We start from the raw sequence: 13,190 nt of genomic DNA on the forward strand, positions 1-13,190 counted from the left end.
AATCTTGATATAGGAGTGGTTCTAATTTTGTATTTTTCAAAACGCCTCTTAAACAACTCAATTTTCTCTGACTTTTATTTATATAATTTCCATCTGCATTGTCCCCCTTCCATACACCTTATCATTAATACTATTTGTCTGCCATTTCTTGACATTGCTAAGGTTCCTGTGAAATTTTGAAGTCACAATAAAAAATATCAAATGCCACAATGATAAAGTGATTGTTGTATGACATCAAAGTTCTTAGGCGAAGATTCTCTGGTTAAGCAGAACAAATCTCCCAATAGGGATAATGTGTCTAGTTAAATCAAAAGTTTATTTACTGTCTAATATGTATAATTGTTCAAATGATGATTAAAAAATAAGGACATTGCTATAATTCAAAAATGGTGAATGCCATTTCAAAAGTAAGATGAATTTTAAAGGCATTAATTACCTACAATGTTCTAATGTATGTATGATAGTGTATGGTTAATAATTGTAGGAATCAGATAACATTCATGCGGATGAATTGAAACTGGAAGACAAAAGTGATAAAGCTGATTCAGGAATGGATGAGGATAGTCAGCCATTTAATGAACAAGGTTAGAACAATGTGGTATCAACTAATAGTATCTTTACTTGAGTGTGTACAAATGAAGTGACTGATATCTATGTCATTTGGTCATGGATGTATTAAGATTGCAATGAAATATAATTCAGATGTAATCCTTATGGGAGATTTTAACATAAATTGTTTACAACCCAATAAAATACCACAAACATGACAAAGATGGTTAATTGCTCTAGAAACTCATAACTTTCAACAGGTAATTAAGGAACCAACTAGAGTAACAAATGAATCAAAAACTTTGATTGACCATATATATGTCACCAGTTTAAGCATGGTTAAAGAGGCTCATGTTTCTAAATATTCTATTAGTGATCACTACCCAATATGTATGACAAGACAACAGAAATTGTGTGATAAAAAACATTCTCATTCAACAATCACTTATAGAAATTTTAAGACTTTTAATGAGAAAAATTATTTAAAAGATTTTAAAAGTGCACCTTTTCAACATATTGAATTTGAAAATGATCCATCTGTTTGTATTGAAATGTGGTACAACATTTTAAATAAACATGCCCCTATTGTGAAAAAGAGGGTAAAAAAAGACAGACAGCCTGAATGGTACAATAAAGAAATCTCATATGCAAGAAAAATGAGAGATAAATATCACTCACTGGGAATGTGGCCTGAATATAGATTCTGGAGAAACAGAACAAAATATATCATTGATACATCTAAACAGAAATATTATAATGATATGATAAAAGACTCAAAAGATTCTAAAACACTATGGAAATGTATTCACAGCCTAAATCCATCTAATCCTTCAAAACCACATGAACTTATTACAAATGGAGACCATAAAACAACTGACCATAAAGAAATTGCTAATACGTTCAATAATTATTTCACCTCATGACTTGTTGAAAAATTAAGGCATAGTAGGGCACCAAGCAACTCAAATTTTAATACTCTGACAAACTACAATGTATGTACAAATGAAATTCTTGAAAAAAAGGCATAATAAATTCATCATTCCTCCAGTAAAAGTTTCAGAACTATTTGCTGAAATAACTAAACTAGATGTTAAGACATCTTCTGGTTCTGACAATATAGGTCCAAAGATTTTAAAACTTAGTGCTCCTTTCATAGCATCTTCCTTAACATACATTTTTAATTGAATGATTGATACTGGTATTTATCCATCTGTTTTAAAAAATGCCGAAGTAGCTCCAATTTTCAAATCTGGTGAAAAAAATGTAGAGCTCTAGCAATTACAGACCAATATCTGTTTTGCCAACATTATCAAAATTAATTGAGAGACATGTATCTAAACATCTGTATAAATATTTGACAAAGTTTGATAATTTACACCCTTCCCAGTCTGGTTTTAGACCCAACCATTCATATCAAACTGCCCTCATTAATACATTTGTATTGATAAATGGCTACATGAAATGAATAATGGAAATATCAATTTGGCAGTCCTCTTGGATTTTAAGAAAGCTTTTGATGTTGTTGATCATGAAATTCTATGTAAAAAAACTTCTAATTTATGGCTTCCATGAAGATACTGTTGATTTTTTAAAATCATATTTGAGTGAAAGAACACAGCAAGTCCATATAAATAATCAGTTTTCTGATAAAAAGTTTATGAATTTTGGTGTTCCACAGGGCTCAATACTTGGTCCCATTTGTTTGTTTTGTTCATAAATGACCTTCCATTACACATCAAAAACTGCCATACAGACCTGTATGCTGATGACACAACTATGCATACATCAGGAAAGACTATTGGTGATATGCAATTAAAAGTACATTTGTACAAGATGATCTCCAATGCGTTGAAAAATGGTGTCATGAAAATAGCATGTTCATAAATTCGGATAAGACGAAATGTATGGTTATAGGTACAAGACAAAGGCTGCGTTTAAATCAAGCAGAACCAGTTCTAACTATTGAGAATAATATTCTTCAAAAATCATTAATTGAAAAACTTTTAGGTGTTAGAATTGACTCTAATCTGTCCTGGACAGGCCATATTAATTACTTATATTCATCAATTTCATCTAGACTTTTTTTACTCTCTATAATCAAGAAATTTCTAAATATTGATCTAAGAAAATTATTTTATAATGGTTATATTCTCCCACTGATAGATTATTGTTGTATTATTTGCAGTGATTTTGCTAGCGCTCGTCACTTTCGTATTTTACGAAAGGGTTTTCTCATTGACGAAAGTATTTCAAATCAATTTCGTCACTTTAATTTTGAAAGTGTAAAAAAAATTTCGCAATAAAAACTATAAATCTACCTGTCTTCATATTTTTGACAAGTTTATGACCTCCAGGTAATTAACATTTTTAACAGGTGTTACAAGTTGTGATTACAACTAATCCGCTTATCACCATCGGATGGGTCACTAATCCGTTAATTATTATTAAAACCCATAATTGAATGACCATCATAATTATTTCCCCAGGAAAATCAGTCAGTCGGCATTTCATTTCAACAACAAGGAGTATAGTTTCGTCAATTATTAAATCAAAAATGTAACAACCCGGACAGTTCGCATTTGAATTTCAATATTTTTCAAACGATCACAATCTGAAGTTCGTTTGTCGTAGATTCGTCATTCGAAGGCATTTTCGTCATATTTGATTTAAAATTTTCATCAAAAACTTTCGACAATTTCCATTTAAAATAAAGAACTTTAATGTGTTTATTCAAAACTTTCACGAGTTAAACAGGTGCTTCCTGTATTGTGTTCTACGCATGCGTGAAAGTATTCCTTTGACTATTTATAGACTTTAAAAAACGTAAAATACGAAATCATTTAGAATCAATTAAACGAGAGAGACAAATATATATCTCTTACTAAAGGAATTTAAATCATAAAAATGATAATTTCCTGATGAATCCGTACTCGTTTTGAATTTATTATCCACGTGTCACTTCCCGTTTTCGTTTCATTTTAAAACCGAAAGTAGTAAACGTGATCTATTGTTGATTTGTTTACAACCTACTTTCAGTCATTATTATAGTTCCAAAAAGGATTTTACACATTTCCAACTTGATAGAAATGATTTCCAAATATCGATTTAGACCTTTTATATGGATAATGATTATGCAGTGAAATAATCATTGCAAGTTAATTTCTGCTGTGATTCCTTGTTTAAAAAAAATAGAATCCAACTTTTGTTGATCAGGAATGACCCATGGAACAAACTGAAGAGAAATTGTGAACTAAATTTCTGGATTCCATGTCAGAATCTTTCATAATAATGGCCAATACAGTCAAATCATACAATAACTGCCAATCATGCTGGTGCCTCAATGCTTAAAATCTGACAAAGTCAAAAGATGAAGCTAGTAACATACGTCATTGGTCCCTTGCTTTTACACAAAATAAGGTTGATTTTAATAGCGCGCAAAAGTGACTAAAGCCCTCAAAATCCTAGCTTAAACCCTGATTATTTGGAGTGGTTGTGCTAAAAATGAGCTAGTCAGAATAATAAAATTGCAGAAAAGGGCTGCAAGACTCATTTTAGATGCTGATCCACTTTCATCATCAGCTCCACTGTTTAAACAGCTTGGATGGATGACAGTAGAGAACAGAATCTCATACCACAAATCAGTTTTGATGCATAAATGCCTTAAGAATGAAGCCCCTGTATATCTCACTGAAAAATTAAAAGAAATGCCAGAAATAAACCAATATTGTTTGAGAAATGCCTCTTGCAAAAATTTACAAGTTCCAAAAGCCAAAACAGAGCTTTATAAGAAATCTTTTATATATTCAGGATCTATTTTATGGAATAACTTACCAATATCCCTGAAAAAATCAACCTCAAGTACAAGCTCATTCAAAAATATTTAAAAAATTACTTGATGGAACATTAAGAAGCTGTGCGTTTTTTATATGCATAATAATTTTCACACACTTACTTAAATTTATGATATTGTTGATGCCAATACTATACATGTCATATGAATTTGTAACTTTTACCTGTTTTGAAAATTGTATATTTCATAACAATTTTTTATTTCATTATTCATGTATGTGTGTCTGTATGATATTTTGTAATTGTTTGTTATATTTCATTGTATTTCATGAGGGCCTCAGGGAAGATTAGCTTTATAGCTAACTGTGTAACCTTCTTTAAATAAAGAATTATTATTATTATATTATTATATTATTATTATTATTGTTTCATTAATGGCAATAAGCCAGTTCTGGGACACGGTACATGTTGTTAGTTGAATCTGTCATGTGACTTCAATTACCACATGACCAAAATGTAGGCATCGCCACTTCCAAAACATTTTGAACAAATGGGTGAAAAAGCTTGATTTTAAACTAAACCTCCCTTCAGTCGTATGGGAATTAGGATTATATACTTGCGAAACATAAATTATTTCTAGACCACCCTGCAGAATGATTATTCTGAAAGTGCTTCAAACTTTGATAGAGCAGGGATACAGCAGGGCTTCCAAAATATATTTGAGCCAGCCAGACATTTTATATCTGACCCCGATATTTTAATCCCTTAAGACATAGTCATAAAAAGCAATTATGGTAATCAGATGCCATTCCAATGATTGACATTAGATTAAAAAAAACGATTTTAAACTTTACTATGATATGAATTTGATGATCGGATGTAAACTGCAAAGTGTGCACATCAGTGTGCTCATATCTGCCTTAGACTCCTTATTTGTGCAAAATGACATTGTCAAAAACTTTCTTTTCGTTTTTAAAATCACTAAAACGGGATGTTGACTTGACAATGGTAAAACATGGACCATAGATGGATTCGTAAAATCTGTGTACGTTTTCAAAGCACGACTGAGTAATGAAGCTCTTTCAACGTTATATATTTCTTCAACAAAATACTTGAAATTAACGTTAGATACAGGTATCAATGGTAATTTTAGCATTTTTGAAGAAATGTAGGATGCATAATTAAATTTCCCACCTGTGCACATGTGCACACGTGTTCTAGTTCATACAACGTAGTTCTGACGATTTTTCATTTAAAACCTTTTTAAATTTTTAATCAAATCATGTTGATAAACTAATTTCTTATCATTTTAATCTTTTAGACTAAATCAACTAGATACAAACGGCTGAAATGTAAGAAAATAATTGTGATTAGACCTATCAATTTACATGATGTCCGGTAATGAAAATAGTTTACCTGTCACCTGAACAGGTAGATTTCAGCTGTCCAACAACTAATTAGCCTTGATAAAAAATTAGAAGGTATTGAAGTAGAGTTGTTTTGATAGTAGTTTATCATCATGTCACTTTTATGACCGGAAATGTGTGGTTGTTAAAGGCAAAAGGCTAGGTCAAAAAGATCGTATATTACATTAAAATGACCGAAAAAGCCTTGATAACAATAAAGAAGATGACGGTTTCATGCTTTGCCCACTTTTACAGGACATACAAATGAATGGAATATATGACTGTTTTGGAAGGCCTGGGATACAGGTGCACCTTCTATCTGGTAAATGATGTCAAATAGGCATGCAAAATGGATGATCTTTTCAGATGAAAGACATGATTCCACAAATAAATACAGCACTACTTTAATGAGGAATTTTTGTGTGTATTTTAAGGTAATGATGATGACGATGAAGAGGAAATTGTAACAAGGAAACCAAAAAATAAGGTACCATCAGTTACATTATAAATACTATATATTAAATAAAAAAAATTATCAGAATTTTTAGAAAAGAACACCCTTTGAGTCTTCTAATCATAACATTCATGTACTCTCATCAAATTTTCTAATATTTTACCCGTAATTGTCTTCGGCACTAGCCCAGATGGCATTGCATGTTACAAAATCATCATTTTCATGTTCAATTTGAAAACGAGATTAGAAACCTGTGAAAAAATTGCACTTAATGATGCCAATAAACGACTTATCATGAAAGTGATCCCAATGCCTGTTTTATAGAAAAGTGTCCAGATTGATGAGAGATTTTCATAATTGAAGAATCTATTGAAATTAGATGTATGCTTTTACAAGCTCCCTGTGGACTAAGAACAAGTCAATATTATGTGTATATTCCAAAACTATATAACAGGTTTTCCTGTGCCTTAAATTTTAGCGTAAACAAAATATTTGGGCATCAGATTATTAATACTTTAATAAGCATTAAATGCAAAAAAGTACAAGAAGATTCATAATTTATGACTAGTTATAATGTTACAAGCAAACTTATAATTTTATTATTAGAAAGCTATATTTGATGATGACGATGATGAAGACAGCAAACAGTCAAACACAGGTTAGTTTAATACAGAAGGGGTTATAACAAAAGACAGATTTAAAGAGTCATGCAAGAAATAAACTGAAATGTATTTTAATTTTGTTTTGATATAGTTTTTGTACTGTGTTTTAAAGCTTTTTGTAACAAAATATTAAGATCTTCCTTTTAGCAACAAAATTTTAACAAATCAGAAATTTTATAACTGATTTATAATAAAGACGTTAAAAAGTCCTTAGAAAATATTGGTAAAACAGTGCATAGAATTTTTATTATGATCTATTTAGAGTAATAAAAAATGGATATCTTTTTCAGAGGAGAGAGTTGAACATATAGAAGTGGTACCAACAACTACTTTGAAGGTAAGTGAACAGAAATTGTTCATCATCAATTTTTGGTAGTTCATAAATGCAGTTTCTTGCATATTGTTACTATAATAGAAAAATAGCCAATCAGAAGATGTGTTGCATCCAAAATTAAATTATATTAAAATAAAATTAATAACTTTCATTTTATGACTTGATTATTTCAGTGAAGTATGTAAACCTGTGTACCCCCAAAAAAATTTGTACACATCATTTTGAAGATGGGATAAATTTTCAAACAGTATTTACATCTAGGGCCTCAGTGGCAGAGTGGTATAAGTAGGAACTACTGTAATCACTAGCCAGTCGGTGGTTTTCTCAAGGCACTCCTGCTTCCTTTACCTGGAAACTGGTCACCATGAAATAGCCCAAAAGCAGTGCTTAAAAGTGGTATTATAAAAAAAAAAGTCAAATCAAACCATTTCTAATTTAATAAAATTATGTACCATTTTATTTATGATTTTATATACCTAAATTTTAGAATTGATTACTGATAAGAGCAGGATATGATGCACTGGTTAAACTTTTACAGTAGCTTGTAGAACTTGAATTGTTTAAACAAAAATCCTTTTCTTTTTCAGACAGCAGACCAAGTCCTTGATGCTGTAATGAATGATGAATCAGGATCAGAACATAATGATGGTAAGATATATAGATTCCTACACTGCAACAAGTGTATTACAATATTTCTCCACTCGAGACAGTTAAATTTTATTATTTAAAGCGTGAGGCTTGCCGAGCTCTTTAAATAACTAAAATTTAACTGGCGAGAGTGGAGAAATATCGTAATACAAGAGTTATAGTGTAGAAATCTGTTTCTCTAATGATTTTTATCCTTCTTTTTGAAAGATTTTCAGAAACTTGTGTTCTTTATATGCGACGTCATCAGGCATTGTTGCCTTTTTTCATGACGTCACAATAGGAAAATTCAGAAGAAATCAAAACATTTAGACTTCATAATCAAATTTCGACTAATCATTTGCCGAGAACAGATTTTTCACTAGTGAGGAGAAATATTTTTCTCACACCGGTCAGGAAATGTGAAAATGGCACAAAAATTAGAGAAATTACCTATCATGTGATAGATAGAAATAAAATAAAAATGAAAGGGCAAAAACTGTATAAGTATTAAAGCATTATGGGAAAAAGCATTTTTACAATAAAAAAAACTACAAATTCTACTGATAAATGAAAAAATAAGTGGAGAATCTTCAGTGCTGGTGTCAGATTAAAATGGAATTCCCACACAATCACCTTCATTCACTTTGTAATATCAACACCAAGAGTGATTAATAACCAAATCACTGTATGTACTATACAATGTATAATGTTGTGGTTTTTTTTACTTTTTATCTTGTTTTATAAAGGTTTTAGTGTCTTGAGTCTTTGGACTGCAACATTTCAAACATAGTGATCCTTAATCATGTGTTAGGCTTTTTAATTTTGTTTCATAAAGAAATATTAATTATGAAAAAATTTGTATGTTTAACAGATTCTACTAGTGATGAAGATGATCATGAACCTTTGTTGTCAACCATAAAGAAAAGGAAAAAGGTAAGAAAAAAAGAACCTACAATTACATTTACTTTTTACACAATTAAGAATTACCACATAACTTTTTTTCCAATTGAAAAATATTTGTGTCAGTAGTAGTGATTTTAAGTTAGGAATCCGGATCGTTTCACTGAACACTTTCATCTTATCGATACATTATGTAAGAAATTCATGAGTTTAAAAAATTAAACCCATGCAAATCCAAAAGTTTAAAATATAATTGAGGTGAAATCTGGTTGAATGGTAGATAATGGAATTCTGATGAAGATAAAAATGACATGGGAAAATTAAGATTCAGATTTATTTTGTAAATCTTAAACTTGTTGAAACTGAATACAACTTGATTTCTGTTGCAGATTGTAAAGACAAGTATAGATTCAGATAGTGAAGTAGATGCAGGTAATTTAGTTTCATTTAAGTTTCACAAGATAATTATAGTTGCTAATTAAAAAAATGTCTGGAAAGAGTTTTTTTTAAATGAATTTGATTTATTTTCTGACAACAAATTTTAGTAATATCATTGCAGAATATGAGGTCAATTTATTACCATATCAAATAGGTAAAATAAATTGCAAAAAAAGAATTAAGAGGACTACTTTGATATTATAAATCAAAATGCATCATTGAAGATGGTCGCTACTCTTTTTCAAAATAAAAAGCTTTTTAAAAGACGGTCATAAATTGATAGTATTAAAAAAAAAAAAAAATAATAGCAGTAAAATATGAATGGTCCGTGTGGTTGTTTTTGGAAAATGACGCAGTCATTGTTCCATAACTGCCGACCTGAACTTCATTACATTTCTCTGCCTACCGCGCTTGGTTTCGTATTTCGTATTTTCCATACAAACTGGAATCTGCTTGTGTTATCATTATGCATCATTGTGTAGTATTAATTCAGCCAGGACCCAGTTTACACTGGTTTTTGCTTGTATTCCACTACACTCGAACAAAGTGTTGTAGTTTGACGGGAACCAGTTTTAAAATTTGTAAACTACAAAACGTAATCGGTTATTGTTCATTCCGTTTTGGTGTTTCATACCGACTTATATGGTTTGAATAAGCTTAAGACCCTTCAAACATTAATGTGATAGGTATATTAAAGATTGTTTTACAAAAGGATTGAACTGTTTTACTTTCAAAGTCGTACTATAGGGATATCTGTCATATACGGATTTCCACTCTCACCGGTTAATTTCTTCTTTTACACGTGCTTTGGAAACTTCCTGTTTAATTGCAAGTTTTAAAATTGTTTTTGAGTGAATTAAACTTATTTTAACAATCATGAAGCGTTCCAGAATCATTTTAAAGCAGTTTCTTCTTCTCTTTGATGATGGAAAATAGGTTTTCTCAAGAAAATACCGCAAACGATCGCAGAGGAATTGAAACGTACAAGTCAAGTCGGCACCTGGTTAAATTGGCATCTAGTCAAATCGGCACCTATTCGACATCAATTCGGCATCCAATAATATTTGTTATAATATTTTCTATTCAATTAATTAATTACTGTTACCAAGTACATAGTGAATATGTTGTTGTGTATTTTGGTAAACCACGAAACGAAAGTGAATATGTAGTGTATAAAGGTAAACAACGAAGCCCTTACAAAAGCTGTTGTTTTAACAATTAGACAATTTGTGTAATTGTAAAAACAAGTCAATTATTAAAATAAAATGGAAAACTATGAGTCCCTTTCAATAAATCAAACTTTCATGCCAAATAATTAGCAAATTTAAGGTGTTTGTCTTTCAGTAAAGTTTAAACAGCATTAAACCAACAATCCTGTAAAATACACAATATCTCATGTATTAGTCCAAATAATTATGACGTCTGGCAAGGCTATTTTATTATTTTTCTGGGACGCCTTCATACGACGTTCGTAGGAAGGCGTCCCAGAAAAAAATTAACATAGCCTTGCGGTTATAGGAAGGTGTTCCAGAATAAAATTAAAAAGCCTTGCCAGACGTAATAATTATTTGGACTATTCATATATATATATATATCATTAAAAATACACCAAAAAAGTCATTAGTTGAGAAAAATAAATATATACAAAATGTACATGAACACCCAAAAATGTGAAAGTTAGTATTTAACTCTTTTTGCTTAAATACTGGAAAAAATTCTGGCAACCCCTTTCTTCTTTCTACCCTATTGCGTAAAATACTGTTAAAAATATATATTTAACATGGGTGACGAATTGACTATATCAGGTGTCGATTTTAACCAGGTGCTGATTTGTCCAGGTGCCAATTTAACTAGGTGCCAGTTTGACTAGAATTCTTTGACAAATGTTTGAAACTATCTGAGTTTCATTAGACCTTTGATAGCAGTAACAAAAAGATTATTTACTTAATATTTTGTGGGAGAAGGGGGTTCAGACTGTGTGGTATCAGGTCTGTTTGTGCCCAATACATTTTCGCACCCTACACGTTCGCACATTCACACTCTACTCATTCGCGCCCAATTTTAATTCAAATTCAAGTTGAATAATTGGAAAATCATGGTTGTTGTTTTAAATTGCTTTGGTGTAAATACTGAATGTATTTATAGCTTGGTATGAGTAAAACATTGAAGATTTAAAAGGAAAAAACACAAAAGATAATTGTTTTTAACAGCTTGGTCCCATTGATCTGAAACAACGAAACAATAAAACATAGCAATCCACTAATATAACCAAAACATGATAAAATTTATTCAACACGCAGAAACAAACATAGTCAGAATCTCACTTCATTTTGAAACAAGTCAATGAAACAAGTTATAGCAATACACTAACCAAAACATGATTAAGAGTTATTCAACACAAAATAAAACGTTGACAAAATACCACTTTATTTAGAAAGGATTATTATTATTTTTAGCAATACCTTATCCAAAACATGATTAAGATTTATTCAACACAAAAAAAAATTGCTGTCTCACTTTATTTTGAGACAATGACAACAATTATACTTATAAGAAAATACTTGCTTACAGAGTTATTAAACACAAAACCAATTAAGATTGGGTGCGAACAATGTAGGGTGTGAAAGTGACAGGGGTGAAAATGAGTGGGCGCAAACGTGAATGGAAGCGAACGGACCCAGATTCAGACTATGTACCAGTGAGAAATATACAAGCCTTTCTACGGTATTTATTTGTACAATTCAGCTAGTCTTGACCTATTCATTTGTCTTAAAAAACCAGCCAGTTGTCACCTTCACTTCACACACACACACATATACGAATATCAATTATATGCTCACGATACATGTTGCATTGTTAAACTAATTACGGTATGTGAAAATCAAGACTTGCATAAAAACTATCCCAATATTAGAGACAGTGGCGTCATTTTTCTTCAGAGCTTTCAGCTCTTTGATTCAAGATATGGGCCATTGAAAATTTGGAGGGAAAACAATCTCTAGATTTTTCATACATTTAACATTGGCAGCATTTTTTAATCTGTGCAAAGACAATTCTAACACTGAATCTGTTAGCTTAGGGTATATATAGCAATCAAACATGTCAGAAAATAAGTGCTTTCAAAGCACAAACATTTCTTATTTTATTATTAGTATTGAATTTATGATATGTATAATTACAGATAAAAAAGAAACTGGTGACAGTCCTGCAGTTATGAAGGTTAGATAACTCATTCACTAAAAAATACCCAAGGGTGACTGGGGTATAGAAATATGGTCACTTGGTCTTCTCCCGACCAGCAATAAAACGCTTGCCGAAGTGGGGTGTCCGTTTGGCTGTGCGGGATGTATCAAGTTCGAAGTCACGTCCGGACAGAAGGGGGACGTTAAATCCAATGCCTTGTGTAAAGAGAGTGCCACGCTCTTTGCACGTTAAGAACCCTCGCACCAACTCTTTGAGGGGTCTGTAGGTGGCCTGTTGCAAGGCAAAATTTCTGTCCCTATCCAATATACCCTCATTTTCCAGTGGCAGTCCAAATTTCCCCGACCATCATCCCAGATGGCCTCTATTGTATCAACCTACCTATTGTATTTATTGTGAACTTGTTCTCATCCTGAATATGCATTAAATATTTGCCACTGGACGTTAAGCAACAAACAATCAATCAATCAGTCACAAAAAAATAATTCATGAAGAGATCATTCATGAAGTGCATTCACAGAGACTTGAAAAGAAAAAAAAAATCAATTCGTTTTTATCAAGAAAAACTGTGAGATATACAATATATCTGGATATTAAGGTGTTTGTCTTTTCACTAATATTGTTGTCATCATTTTACAATGCAATAGGCCCTGCACAAACCTTTCACTACTTATTACTACATGCATTGTACAAGACCATGAAAAAACTTTTTGACCTGCAATCATGAAATCAGTTTGCACGTAAAATTTCTTTAAATGTATACAAGGACTCTTATCAGGAAAATGTTACTGGTCTAGCTCCTGGGACTCTTTCTTTCAGTAAAACTTATA

General features: G+C 31.2%; 1 protein-coding gene across 1 annotated transcript in view; it reads left to right on the top strand.

Moving 5' to 3' along the window:
- The window catches only part of LOC139516516 (claspin-like), a 33,807-nt gene that overhangs the window by 649 nt on the left and 19,968 nt on the right, over positions 1-13,190 (top strand). Inside the window, exons 2-9 of the mRNA XM_071306669.1 lie at positions 485-584; positions 6,179-6,231; positions 6,805-6,856; positions 7,151-7,197; positions 7,782-7,842; positions 8,693-8,754; positions 9,111-9,153; positions 12,341-12,378. Coding sequence (XP_071162770.1) covers positions 485-584; positions 6,179-6,231; positions 6,805-6,856; positions 7,151-7,197; positions 7,782-7,842; positions 8,693-8,754; positions 9,111-9,153; positions 12,341-12,378 — 456 coding nt within the window. The remainder of the gene's footprint in view (positions 1-484; positions 585-6,178; positions 6,232-6,804; positions 6,857-7,150; positions 7,198-7,781; positions 7,843-8,692; positions 8,755-9,110; positions 9,154-12,340; positions 12,379-13,190) is intronic.

The sequence above is a fragment of the Mytilus edulis genome, chromosome 3 (assembly GCF_963676685.1).
Source record: "Mytilus edulis chromosome 3, xbMytEdul2.2, whole genome shotgun sequence".
NCBI lineage: Eukaryota > Metazoa > Mollusca > Bivalvia > Mytilida > Mytilidae > Mytilus > Mytilus edulis.